The sequence below is a fragment of the Suncus etruscus genome, chromosome 8, assembly GCF_024139225.1.
Source record: "Suncus etruscus isolate mSunEtr1 chromosome 8, mSunEtr1.pri.cur, whole genome shotgun sequence".
Classification (NCBI taxonomy): Eukaryota; Metazoa; Chordata; class Mammalia; order Eulipotyphla; family Soricidae; genus Suncus; species Suncus etruscus.
Window position 1 is genome coordinate 65,245,323 of NC_064855.1, and position 14,783 is coordinate 65,260,105.

General features: G+C 37.6%; 1 protein-coding gene across 1 annotated transcript in view; it reads left to right on the forward strand.

Annotated features, from left to right (window-relative positions):
* LCP1 (lymphocyte cytosolic protein 1) overlaps nt 1-2,722 on the forward strand; it is a 42,241-nt gene extending 39,519 nt beyond the window's left edge. The window contains 1 exon segment of the mRNA XM_049778897.1: nt 2,404-2,722. Within this exon segment, the coding sequence (XP_049634854.1) occupies nt 2,404-2,536 (133 nt within the window). The 3' untranslated portion in view covers nt 2,537-2,722.
* The last annotated feature ends 12,061 nt before the right edge of the window (nt 2,723-14,783 follow it).

Here is a 14,783-nt window from a genome sequence, read left to right on the forward strand (position 1 = left end):
TACTAAATTTGAACCTCTTGTACTCAGCATGCCATCATTTTAAGTAATTATCTTTGCAACAACCTGATTCCTAACAGCACCATTACATAAGATACTAGGAGGTAGAACTTGCACCTGTCTATAATGGGGGCCACAAGTCAGTTCTTAAGAAATTGAACAGTGGGCCAGAGTGATAGCACAGTGGTAAGGTGTTTGCCTTGCACACAACCAACACAGGATGGACCCAGTTCAAATCCCAGCATCCCATATGGCACAGCAAGCCTGCCAGGAGCAACTTCTGAGTGTCGAGCCAAGAGAAACCCTTGAGGCTGCTGGACGTGACTCAAAAACAACAACAACGACAACAATAACAAAAATACAACAACCAAAATAAATAAATTTAATAGTGTCTGCTGCCCCACTTTATATATACCTCAATGGGATCTTTTTCCCTGTTCCCATTAAGGGATTTGTTTCTGTTATGCTCATGCTTAGTACAATCAGTGGAGAGAAGATAAACTAAATGGCAGTTGCAATAGTGTAGGATGGAAAGTATAAGAAGGGTAGAGGGGGATTTAGGTACAGAAAAGGAACTGAAGCACTCAGAGCAAATGGCATGTAAGCAGAGATGAGTCAAACCAACTGATAAGGATATAGTCAGGTGAAGAAAGAAGATGAGATGGAGAGAGAAGAATAGGTATGAAATTAAAGGGGTAAAAAGTATTGAATAGACCTATGCCTAAGATTTTCAGAGACTTGAATAATTTTCCCAAGGTGTTACAAATATTAAATATTCTGGATTTGAAGAAAGAATTCAAAACCCAGGGTCCTAAGCATGATCTAATAAAAGAAAGACAAAGACTTACTTAGGAAAGTGGAGAAAAGGTTGTAAGATTATAAAGTGTTGTTCTATTGGTCAGATGCTGCACACATTTTTGAAGCTCTTTTATAACTTGTGAAGAAAAATTTCTGTTTTATAATGAAGAAAATAATTTTCATAGTATTAGCTGAATAATGAGAAGAAAATAAAATGATTGAGAGTTGTTAAAAAAAAAAGAATGGAAGGATACTCCTGCCTGGTGTTCTTCATTTAATTTGATCAATAAATAGTAAAGGTACTTTTGGAGAATATAAGCAGGAATAATGAGGTCATGGTGGAATGGAGACTCTCTGGAGCAGTTATAATAAGAGGTTACTGAGTAATAAATGAGGTGAATGAAAAGACTGCCAGGTAATAAAATGTATTCATTTGCAAACAGATTAAAATAATAAAAATTGCCTTCATTTAACTATAAGTAGAGGCAAAATGCTCTTATAATTTTACATGAAATGCATAATGTAAGATTTGGGCTATTCTAATATTATAGTGACATAAATAAATATAAGGTTGCATGTTCAAAGATTGAAATGGAACAAGAAATAAGAATTGCAAAGTAGGCAATTACAAGGTATTACAGATGTACTTTCCCTTTCCTCATTTCTGAAAGTATTTCTGAAATAAAACTGGAACCTGAAGATTTACCTTAACATAAATCCTTGTTTAGTTCTGTGACTCTCCACTCATTGTACAGCACAGGAGAACACTCAAGGTCTAGACTGCAAAAGTACTGTGAGCTCAGGAGGGTCTTTAGGACAAATACTAAGTGTAATATTTACCATGAAGCTTGTTCACAAAGGGCCAAGGTTTGACCTTAAAAAGTGAAGAAAGCAAGTGATTACCAAGCAATCAGGAGTGAATTCTATATAGTATCTAATCTACTAGCGTATTTTCCAGCATATAAAACGGCCCCCTAAATTTACAGTTAAAACATAGGTTTAGGCCTATATTCACTGTATAAGACAGAATGTTCCTGTGCTGCAACTGTATGTACCACAGTGAGCCAATCACAACAAGCAAAGGTTCAAAGATTATACTGTAATAGACTTCCTCTCTGACTCTGGCCAGTCTGAGCAGGCTTTTTACAGTGTAGATTTGGGTCCAGAATATTGTCTAATTTGCATGCATAAAGAGCCTGCTTGGATTGGCTGAGTTAGAGAGGTGGTCTGAGCAGCCTGGCAGTGATTGGTGCAGGATCGAGATGGAAAATTCGTTTTGTGGCAATATTCAGACAATTTTCGTTTAGCGGCATATTGAAACATTTTTCGGGATATACTCAGCGTATACGACGACCCCTGATTTTTGGTTGACTTTTTTTTTGTTTCAAAAGTCGTCTTATACGCCGGAAAATACGGTATATACTAACATACATAGCATGTATATCTATAATATACTATTACTATAACCTATAGCTATAGTATAGAGTATATTGTACGTAGTATATAACACAGAATAGTGCATATAAAGAAAGGCTATCACTATTATCCTAGAGGTTGCCTTCATTTTGTTGCTTAAGGCTTTTTTCATTTTTTTCTCCATTCCTCCAGGTATGCTATCTCTATGGCCCGAAAAATTGGAGCAAGAGTGTATGCCCTGCCAGAAGACCTGGTTGAAGTAAACCCCAAGATGGTGATGACAGTATTTGCTTGCCTCATGGGGAAAGGAATGAAGAGAGTGTAAAGCCCAGTGGTGTGGCACAGTAGGCAGCTTCTTAGAAGAGGAATTGAACTGGAAACCTGGCAATGATTCAAACCATTCCATAGTGTTCAACTTGATGGCATTATGCAAGACTCCAAAAATTGGGTCCAGCCAAGTCATTCCTCTTGTATTTAACATAAAAAGTGCTTTATCCTCTGCAAAAAGTCCTCTTTTTTATCATTGAATTTATAGCTTCTTTTAAAATCTAAAATCTTTTAAAAATTGTATTTTTAATACCCTTTCTGCTTTAATATAGAAACTGCTGTGCTGCTGATTTTAGCATAAACAGTTGAATCCAACTTATTTAAAACGTTTAATTTGGCTTTTTTTAGTCCAAATCAAGGAGCAGTAGCAGTAGACAATCACACCAATCTAATTCTGTTCCTAGAGCCCCAGATCTGATTTGTACCCTGCTTTCTTTTAACCCCATCCTCCTTTGTACATCTCCCTGCGCCATAGCTCTGGCAAGTCTCTGGAGACTCTTATATATCAGCACTTTATTTATTTAATTGATTCATTTTGTCTAATGAGGAAGTATTCAATTTTCATCCCTACATTTGGGATTTAGACTAAATCTAAGATCTTCGAAATATCTTTGAAATCCGTGCCTTTAACTAGTCTAACCTGAGTGATTAGAAGTAAAGTGGGTGTTATTGAGCAACATATGCCACTAGGGAGCAGCAGTGAGCTATAGTAGAGCATCTTTTAGGGTGCAGCCTCTGGATGCATTTTGTGCTGATTATGAATAGTTACAGAGATAACGGCTAAATACCGGTGATTGGAGACAATCCTGCTCTGATTCATTTGCTAGTTCATGATGTGTCTGATTGCTACCAGGTCAGCTAATCGAAGTTTACTTTTGATTTTTTTATTTTTTGTCACCCTCAGGCTCCCAGTGAACAATTTGTGCCAATATACAGTATCCCTCACCCCCAGCCCAAATACATGCACCTTCGTATACTTAACCAGGTGTTGAAATAAATAAAGACTGCTGATACAGAGCTGATTTAGTGGGTATTTTTTTTTATTCCAAAGCAAATCAGAGGAGCTGTGTGAATTGGAAAAGCCTGCCCACTTTTCTCCACCTCACACCGCCCCCCCCCCCACACACACACTGCCAGCCTGAAAAAACTACCAATAAATAAATCTGAGAAGTGGACTCAGGAGGCAAACAAGTGGCTTCTCTGGGGGCATGGCCTATATTTGTGTAGCATCTGAATCTCCTTTGCCTTCTCACTTCACCTTCATCTGTCTCTAGGAAGAATGTTACTGTATTAGTGGAAAATGAAGGTTAAAAAAAATAAGGTTTCAGTGCTTTTCTGTATGTGGGAAGTGATAAATAAAGTCAAGCTAAAGCTGGCATTTATAACAGAGGATACAGACTGAGAAAAATCTTTTAGCTAAAAACTGAAAAATTCATTGGAGTATGAGGAAAAAGGTAAATTGAAGCTGAGACAATAGAATCTAAGACACATTAGAGCTAGTCATGAAAAGAAACAGGCTTGAATTGGTGCAAAAGTGGTTCCTCCTAAAAGTTATATGAGCGGAAAGCTTTTGCTTTCCTTCATCCTGAACATGCCTCATTTTGGAAGGGGGAAGTAGGACCTGAGGGCTGAGGATTTCTGCTGCAGCCACTGCCTTCTGGGGAAAGCAGCTGTGATGAAAGCAAAGCTGCTTCCTGGCCCTCAGAGGCACTGCACAGCTGCTAAGAAGCTGAGCTGTTGTGCTTAATTTGTGTCACTGCCTCAGTTCCTTTTCTTGGGAGGTGGCATTCTCCTGGCCTTAACATTCCTGCAGTCTTTATATTTAGAAGACAGTTGTTTTCCCAGTATATCAAGAAGTTATAGATAGGAAGTGCTTTTTATTACAGGATTGTAGTAACAGGTCGTCATGAAATTATAGAGTCAAAAAGTAAATACAATCAAGGACAGAACACTAAGCTTATCTAGAAAGAGAGGCCATTGAAATAACAGTGGGTATGGAATTTTCTTTGCATGCTGCCTACCCCAGTTCAATTCCTGGCACTGCATATGATTTTCCAGGTACTTAGAGTAAGCTCTGATTACCTAATTTACGTATGTCCCCAAAATAGAAAACAACAAAGAGGTGGTTAAAGAATAAAGAAGTCCAAACATGGTCAATTTTCTTTGTTTTTGGGTCACACCCGCATTGCTCAGCGTCACTCCTGGTTCTGAACTCAGAGATGACTCCTAAGAGGGCTCAGGGGTCACATCAAATGCAGAGGATCAAGCCCAGGTCTGCAGCATGTGCAAGGCAAAGAATCTTATCCACTGAGCTATCACTCCAGCCCTGATCATTTGTTCTAAGTTGCACATATAGTTTCATTTAAAATGTCCAATTCAGGGCCGGAGTGGTGGTGCTAGAGGTAAGGCATCTGCGTTGCAAGCACTAGCCTAGGATGGACCGCAGTTTGATCCCCCAGTGTCTCATATGGTCCCCTCTCAAGCCAGGAGCAATTTCTTTTTTTAAAATTTTTTTATTTTTAATTATGAGAGCAAAGATGCAAAGAAAGAGGACAAGGTAAAGTTGCAGTGGAAGGACCCATTACATAATTCTCAGAAGAAGTCCCTTTGCTGATATCTTAACTTTGAACTTTCAGCCAAAGAACATTAAGATAAATAAAACAGCATCCATGTACAATTACTTTGTCCCTCAAGTCCCCAGACTGTAACACATTATAATATTTCTTAACAGCACACAAGGCAATCTAAAGCCATAAAACTTACATAACTCCTTAAACATTAGAGGCATAGTATTTTGTACATTTCCATGTACATGCATATTAGCTTAAGTTAACCTCAAATTTTAAGTGTTTTTTTTTTAAGGATTAGAGTCAAAGGATCACAGTAAAAATGGTGTTAGAGTGGCAATTGTTGTTTGCATAGGCCCACCAAAATATGAGGGACATGGAAAGGAATAACCTTGGCCTAAATACAAAGAGACCTGACTCCTGAAGTTTCCTGACATAAGACCAACTCTAGGTTCCAGGCAAGCTAGATCGTCCAATCCAAGACATTGCCTGTAGTGCCAACACACTTTTATTTTTCACACAGTCTCTGTTGTTGGTATCATGTTTCTGTATTAAAGATGCCAGGAGCAATTTCTGAGCGCATAGCCAGGAGTAACCCCTGAGCATCAACAAGTGTGGTCCCAAAACAAAACAAAACAAAAAACAAAATTTCCAATTCAAATATGGCACTTGAAATTAAAATTGTAAAGTGCCTGCTGTAAGTGTATCCTTTCTCTCCCCTGTGTGTACTCATGTTTTTGATTTGGGTTTGGGGTCCATATCTGGCACTACTATGAGTCTACTGCTTCAGTGCTGAATAGGGGTAGGAGTTGGAGGTAAATCATCACTGGAAGTGTTCAGAAGAATATGTGGTATGGGGGATTGACCCCAAATTCTCACATGCAAAACATGTGTTCATTACTGAGCTCATTACTGAGGTTTGCTGCTCATGTGTTTTGGTTTTGGTTTTTGGATTTTGGGGGGTCACACCCGGCAGTGCTCAGGGGTTACTCTTGGCTCTATGTTCAGAAATTGCTCCTGGCAGGCTCGGGGATGCCGGGGTTCAAACTATTGTCCTTCTGCATGCAAGGCAAATGCCTTACCTCCATGCTATCTCTCCGGCCTCCTGCTGCTCATGTGTTTTAAAGTTGGTTCTTATGGACTACTGAAGTCAATCTCATGAGCCATTGTTGCCTAGACATTTACAATGATGGTTTTGCAATGATGAAATTTACAATGATGGGGATGGAGCAGTGGCACAAGCAGTAAGCCTTGCCTGCGATAGCTTAGGACAGACTGCGTTTCAATCCCCCAGTGTCTCATATGGTCTCCCAAGCTAGGAGCGATTTCTGGGTGTATAGTCAGGAGTAACCCCTAAGCATCACTGAGAATGGCCCAAAAAAAAAAAGAAAAAAAAGAAAAAAAAGAAAAAAGAAATTTACAATGATGACACCACAGGATGATTAAATAAATGACAAATTTCTCATAGTTTAACATACCTGTGCCTTAATCATCAGTTCCTCTACTAGTCTGCAGTCATTGTTATCAATATTTTGTTTCTGGAAATAGTCTATGCACATCTCACACACACATCAATTACACTATAAATATTAGCATATAATACAAATCACTTTTCATTTTCCTCTTTTATTACCACATTGCAGATTGTTCCCTGTTAGGGCATATAGATCTGCCTACATTTTTAAGTGAGCAGATAGTAATCTATTTTTTGAGTATTCCAGACTAAATCTAACCAGTGACCTATAAATGGATATTTAGGTTGTTTTTTTAGCCTTTGTGAATAAAGCCACAAAAAATAATGTCATACCTATTTCTTGTGCAAGAACCCCTTGAATTTGACAAACACTTATCAAGTTTCTGCTCTAGCAAAAGTATAGTAAAATATCAATTCTCCCCATAAGCTTTGCTCAAATTATTTAATAAACAACCCTGTGCAGGCAAGAACTATTGAACTCCATTCTTTATCTGATGAAGATATAAATCCAGCAATAAAATAATGTGCACACATATGAAACAGAAAGTAAAATGTAAGAAATACCACATCAGATGTGTAAATAAAAGATGGAAGCACAGAGAAAAAAATAGTTCTGAATAGCAAGTTCATAGAAGAACTGGACTCTGAGAAATGAAATAGAAAGAACCTTGGCCAGACCTTGACTGTAGTCAACCACTGTTGTATATTCTTTTTGTTGTTGTTGTTTTTATTTTGGGCCACACCCTGTGATGCTCAGGGGTTACTCCTGGCTATGCACTCAGAAATCACTCCTGGCTTGGGGGACAATATGGGACGCTTGGGGATTGAACCACATTTCGTCCTAGGTCAGACATGTGCAAGCTGTTGTATATTCTTGTGCCACCTGTGCCACCTGTGTCACTGCTGTTGTATATTCTTTTAATTTAATTCTTTTAAATTTTATTGTGCTCTGTGAAAAGTGAAGGGTTTGGTTTTGGGGTCCGCCTGGTGTTGCTCAGAAATGCACATGGTTTTTGGAGGACCATGTGGTGTGGAAGACTAGACCCAAGGCTTTGCATGCAAATAATGAGTTCTTTCGAGATGTCACCAGGACCTTTATTTTTAACAGAGGCATTTAAAATAATGTTGAGACTACTCCTGACACTGCTTAGGCCAGGTGTTATAAATAAATCCAATGGGTTAGTATTTAGACAAGACATTTGAGGTGTAGAAGTGGGGAAATTTTCAGCCTGGTAGTGTTAGCAGGAGCATATGATGCCAGGAATTAAACTTGGGGTCTCATAAGGGTAAGGATATGCTGTGTTTTTTCTTTTTTAGCTATCTCCATGTCCTGCTGTTCTAGATATTTTAAAAGAGCTCAAAGGTGGTCTAGAGTGCTAGAACCTTTGCCTTTTAACTGTCAGCATAACAAAACAGAAATTTTAATTAAACAAAAATATGGGTTTTTGCTTAACAGAAATTTTAATTAGACAAAAAATTTTTTTGCTTTTGCCTTGGGAGTTAGTCACACTTGGAATGTAGGAGACCCAGATTTGATCCTCAAATCATGGTGTGATTACTATACCATGAATAAAACTCCTAGCCTCCACCACTGGGTGTGATCCCAAAGCTAAAAACAAAACAAACAAAAATATGAGCTCAGTCACTGTTTAAAAGCCTATGTGAGATATATACAAATGCTTCCTGACAGAAGCACTGTAACAGAAGTCACAGTGAGAAAATTTATGAATGAGACTCACCCGCAGAGATTTTAGAATAGAATGAATTTCCATGTTTTTGGAATTTAGGACAGTCAAGCCAATGTCATGCAATGCGTTAAGCTAGATTAGCTTTTAACATTTCAATCAAACTAATAGTTTTTAGCCACTTAAGTACACACATGCATAACACACATATACAGACTGACACAAACACACCAAACCTGTCTCTCAGAGCACAACTGTAGTCTCAATGATCAGTGCTACACAAAGTCAGCCTACCTCAGACAGAGCTTAATACACAAAAGATATATACCCATGTTCTTCTTTGTTATGGATTGCTACTAGTCCTTTTTTCAGTTGTTCTACCTGTTGTCATCCAGCAGCTACTGAGACATCATCGCCCTTTGACCTCTTTGTCCTTTTTCCACCCCAGTAGTGTATTAATTCTCTTTGATCAGATGCCAGCAATGCTTTCCCAGTGAATTTGACTGTTTTTTTCAGCATGTGCCTACCAGCTTAACCATCCAAAAGCATAGCTAATGCTCAGAATAAGTTAGTATCCTTGACCGATTGTCTTGTGAAATTTAGTCATTTTGAAAGTTTCCTAATAAAGTTCCAGTAATTAAACTCTCAGCTGTCAAAGTATTTTGGTATAAAAAGAGGTATGGTATATATCTTGGCATAAAGACTTGAAAATAATTAGAATATTATTAGTAAGCAGACAATTTATTCTAAAACTATGTGTTATTAACATAGAATTTTATGACTGGCCAGCCAGATAGTACAGGAGGTAGAGTAATTGCTTTGCATACAACTGGCTCAGTTTGTTCCCACATGGTCATCAAACAAAAGTTATCCCTAAGGCCAAAGTTAGAAGTAAGTCCTGAGCACAGCCAATTTGTGCCTCCAAAAATCAAAAGAAAGAGAAATGCCTAACAGCTTCCAGGAGCAGGATCCCACTGAGGAAATTCCACAGTACTGTCAGAAGTGAGGCTGAAGACTAGTGTTCTACCCACTGTACTATCACTTTGGTCCCATGAAGCATTTACAATAGCAAAGGGACAAATAAAAGGGATTGACAATTAGAAGAAAGAATGAAGAGATGGGAATGTTCCTAGAGCAAAACTCCCTTTCTTTCGAAGTTTAACCTTCTACTTAAGGAGGACTTGCCTGTTTGCATGACAAATGATGCTTTGGAGCCACAAATTTCAAATTCTGTCTTGTTAATCAAAGCAAGGGAAGCAAAACTAGGGCAGACTCAGTTCTGAGAACCAGGATTCTCCACCTTTAATCATTGATCGCCCTTCTGAACAATATTCAAAATGGTGATACTCTTTTTAGAAATAGAGGAGCCAGATCTGCTAACACTTTGTGCAAATTATGAACATTCTTTCACTCTCCATGAATAAACATGAGAAGAAATGTGTGTTGAGAAAATAAATTGATCAATTATGAATCTTGAAAACTTCCTAAGATTATGCAGCTTTAATGGCTGAGTGATTTTGAAGAGAAAACTTATAAGTTGAGCTGCACCTGAAATAATAAAAGCCATCAAATTAATTGCTTCTCTTTGAACTGGCTAAACAATAAGCATTGGAATAAACAGCATTCCAAGACCAGGACAGCAAGATCACATCAGCTGTTACTTGCAGACTGTGGATATTCATTCCCTTCCCCAACTTCCTATTTATCTCACCTGAATGAGCAGAACTGCCTACACTTGGAATGGGAGGGTAGAGGAGTCTGCACGGGGAAGAGAGAGGGGATACGGAGAGTTAGAGAAGTGGATGAGAGGCATCATCATCAGAGATTCAGCATCAGATTCAGCATTAGCAATTGAGCATCATCAAAGAAGCAGCAGCAGTAGCATCACCAAAGGGAGTTAGTCAGCCTGGAAGCCAGTGAGGAAGCTTGGAAAAAAGCAGCTGAAGGGGAGATAGAGGCCGAGAGAGCCAGGAGTAGAGAAGTAGCTACTAGGAAAAGGCTCAGTAAAGCGGTCATGTGAGGCGATGTGCATGGCGGAAGGGACTGTGAAATAAAGCTGGCTGACTCCTGGAACTTCATCTGACTGCTTTGTGAATCTCTCGGTCCTCACCCTGCAACCTTCAAACCCTCCAGACATAGGAGTTGTGGGAGCCAGGTTGAGTCCAGAAAGGTCTCACCATCTCCCCACTCCAACTCTAGAACTCTTTAATTTATATTAAGACAACAGCGGACCACCCCAAGTAGAGAGAAAAGCAAGCAGATCACTCCATGAGAGGTAGGATATTTTAGTCCTTAAGGGGGCGGAGTTTCATGAGACAGTCTATATTAGCAGTGCTTGGGGTACTGTGCAGTGCTGAGGAATCAAACCTGACCCTGTGCCAGAAAAAGCATGTGTTCATCCTTTTTAACTTTCTCTGGCCCCAGACATTCAGAAGGTGAGAATTCTTAATAAACACTTGCCATATTATTTTTATGCCACCAAATATTGCATATCTGTAGAAGAAGAGATATATAAGCTAGCTGAATGCCAGGGGCCAAGACCCAATTAAATAACTCTCTAAGGACTAGGTGGTGACTCACTGCCTAACTCTGGGAACCACAGAGGAAAAGCACAAGTTGTTCCCAAGGTCACAGTGGCTTCATAAACTGGGCAGAGAACATACTGGGCCCTGCCAACTCTTTTCTAGTCGATCATTTTCATCTGAATGAGACAGATTGAACACCTGTTTATGCCAGTTACTTTCAAATGTTATCCCACTGAAGCCTCCCAACATCCCTCGGATGAGGTTTATTATTAACTTCAGTTCTCAGAAGAGAGGTTTTGTCTCCAAGTTGCTGAGATTAATCAAAAAGAATGAGGGACTTTTTTCTGTCATAATGAGAATTTTCATACTTTGATAATGAAGATGTGTGTTACTCAAGTTTATATCTATTTTTAAGACTAACCCAACTATACATTTAAGATGGGTCCATATTACAATTAGAACATCTTTTTAGGTTTTTAATTGGTTTTTTACTGAAATGACATTGGTATATAAGTACAATTTTACAAATATTCAAATACATGTTACAAGATATACACCCCCACTGAAGAACCCATATGCCTCCAGCAGATTCCATCATATCATTCCCCCCCCCCAACTTTCTCCTTCTCTAGCTTAGTTCTGTAGTCAGAAGCCGTAACTTTCTTTTGGTTGGACTTTGTTCCCTTACTTTGTTTATTTCTGTCCCACATTTGAATATTGTATTTTTTCTTTTCTTTCGGCATTTGCTTGGTAGATCCCATAAATTTGAATCATATATGTGTTTCCATTTAAAATAGATGCTACACTTGTCTTTCTAAAACTTCCTATAAGTAGCTGCTGATCTGTAGAAAACTGAGGAGTAAATAATCCAGTAATAACTGAATCAATAACTAAGCCAACTCATTACTGAGAGTGGGTCTTTGAAGGCCACAATATTATCATGGCATAGAAATTTAATAAGCCAGTGTAAGACAAGGTCCTGGACTTAAAATATCAAGGACTGCTAGGGCCCTGTGTAAAATGAAAAAAATTGAGCATAGAGTGAAACAGACAAAGAAGGAAAACAGAAAAAAATGTTTTTGCTATTTTATTTTTATTATTTTTAATAAATAAGCACCATGATTACAAACATGTTTGTAGTTGAGCTTCAGTCATAAAAAGGACACCTACCTTTACCATATATCTGCAAACCAAGGTTCTAAATCACAAAAGAGATGAAATGTAAAGAGAAGCAGTCAATAGAATTAACATTCAACTCCCAATATATAGAACTGGTTACCTAATAAAATATAAAATTCATTCATTGTATAATTATAAAATAAATCTTTAGCTATTTAAACTGAATTTCAAAGACTAAGAAAATAAGTCATCAGTAGACTACCTGCCTTACATATGTGAGGCCCTGGGTTTGTACCACAAAAAATAAACTAAAATAAAAACTTATTTTTAAAATTTTAATGGTACTAAGTAATTAAATAATGGTATTTGAATTTAAGTTTTTTTACATAACTATTCTGAAGATTGTCAACAAAAGCTTTGTGGAAACATTCATAAAACAATAAACAATACATTTAAAATTATATATATATATATATATGTATATTTTTCTTGTTCTGCTTTTTGGGCCATACCCGATGACACTCAGGGGTTACTCCTGGCTATGCATTCAGAAATCGCTACTGGCTTGAGAACACTGGGGGAATCAAACCACAGTCTGTCCTAGGTTAGCTGCACGCAAGGCAAATGCCCTACAGCTTGCGCCACTACACTGGCCCCTTAAAATTATATCTTAATTATATTAGAATCATTCTTTAAAATATGAGTATAAAGTGGACAAATATGAAAATAATTATATAAAAATTGAAAAATAGTTGTTATTGAAATATTTTTTAAGCACCCATCAAATTAACTATGTAGTCTAAACTATTGAAAGGAGTGACTTAGTGAATTTGAAGAATATGCTAAGATACTCAGAATTCAGCATGTGAAGATACAGGTTTTGAAAAACATGATTTTGAAAAACATGAAAGGACAATTACAAGTCATAGAGGGCAGGCAAATCTTCCTTAAAATCTGAAAGATCGCTCTTAAAAGAGACCAGCAAAGATATAATAGCTGAAGAAGTAATAAAGTGATTTTTCTAAAGTTAAAGAACTATCTAAGTCCTTTGAAAAAAATATATTCTGTGTACTGAGGAAGATAGTAATAATTTAAAAAATCATTATCCACATGAGAGGCATAGATCTGGAAGGCATCAAAGATAAAGATAGTCCCTTACAAGTCATCCAGATAGAAAGAAGAGCTGACTTGCAGAGAAAGTTACCCAGAGAGAAGTTTCCTATCATACTACAAAGAGAGTCAAAAGACAACGAAGGACTATTGCACTAGAATATTAGATTCTACTAAACTAAAGCAGAATAAAATTGTTAGGTGATATAGGGCATAATAGAATTTGCTGCCAACAGATGTTCACGAAAGAAAATTTTTAAAAGATTTCTACTGTAAGAAGAAATGTCAACACGGAAACATAGAATACAAGTGATTAAAAAAAAAGTCAGTAGATGTATTTTAAAGTCACCTTTTTGTTTTTGTGCTTTTGTTGTTGTTATCATACCTGGCAGTACTCAGGACTTATTCCTGGCTCTGTGCTCAGGGATCACACCTGGTAGTGTTCAGGGAACCATATAAGTTTGCCAGGGAGCAAACACAAATTGACCACACGCAAGGCAAATGCCCTTCTTGCTGACCTATAGCTCTAATCTCTAAACTGACTTTTTTTTGCATTAAAAATTAAATAGTAGAAATCAGAAAGATGGTCCAGGTTAAGAAGTATGCCTTTCATGTGGCCAATCTCTATTTGATCATCTATACCACATGTACCCCAAACACCTCTGGGTACAGCCCTGAAGGCTCCTTGAATATTACAGGGTGTAGTTCTGTGTCCCCTTCAAAATATTTATGCATGTTTATATATTCACATATTAAAAATAATGGCTTCTCTGTATCATTTTGATTTACAAAGGTTTCAGAGGGAGTCAGGTAGTACAGTATTTAAGTTACATAGATTGCATGTGGCAGATTCTAGTTTGATCTGCAGCACTACTTGGGTGATTTCTGAGCAGAGTGCTAGGAGTAAAACCTAAGCACAGCTGGATGTGGAACAAAAACACCGCTCACCCGTCAATACTAACGAAAACATCCAATGCTTTTATGGACATTATTTTGAATAGCAGTATAAACGTGTATTCTAAAGTCTGACTCAAGAAGTATTTCTTACATATCTTGTTCTGAACTCTTCTCATTCAACTGCTGGAAGTACCAACCTGTTTCTTCACAAATGAAAAACACAGTTTCATTGTCTTTTCCCTTATTTTTTCTGATATTGACAATAGTTTCAATGGAGTAGAATCATCTTAGCTCAGTAAATGTTTCAGTATCTCTAAATTTCAGAGAAGACTTTGAAATTTCAATTTCTACCTTCTCTGAAATCTGTGGTAGGTAGGTTTATTTCTTTGGAAAAAAAAATAGCCCCAATTTCATGATCAGTAGGCGTACAGGGAAGTTCAGGGTGCCATCTATCTATAGAGGTTGTCTATGACCCCATATCAGACAGAGAACACTACATGACACAACCTTAAAAATGATGTGTGAAAGTTCCATTATGGTGATATTTTCAAAATAAATATGATTCAAAGTGACCTAATTTTTTAAGAGCTCACATAGTATTTTATAGTATTTTATACCTTAGGATAGACACTTCACTCCATGTGGAGAAAGCAGGATCTTTTAAAATGATGACACTGTAGTTCTCTGTACAAGCTCTCTTCAGTTTTGTATAGGCCAAAGAATTGAGGAACTCGCCTTCCATGTATTCATCTAAGTTGAAATGTTGAATAGGACAGAGACAGGAAAGAGCCTCTTTGGCATCTGCTGAGTCCTCTCAGCATGGGTGATGGATGATCCATGAAACTCTATGGCTAAGATTCATCAACAA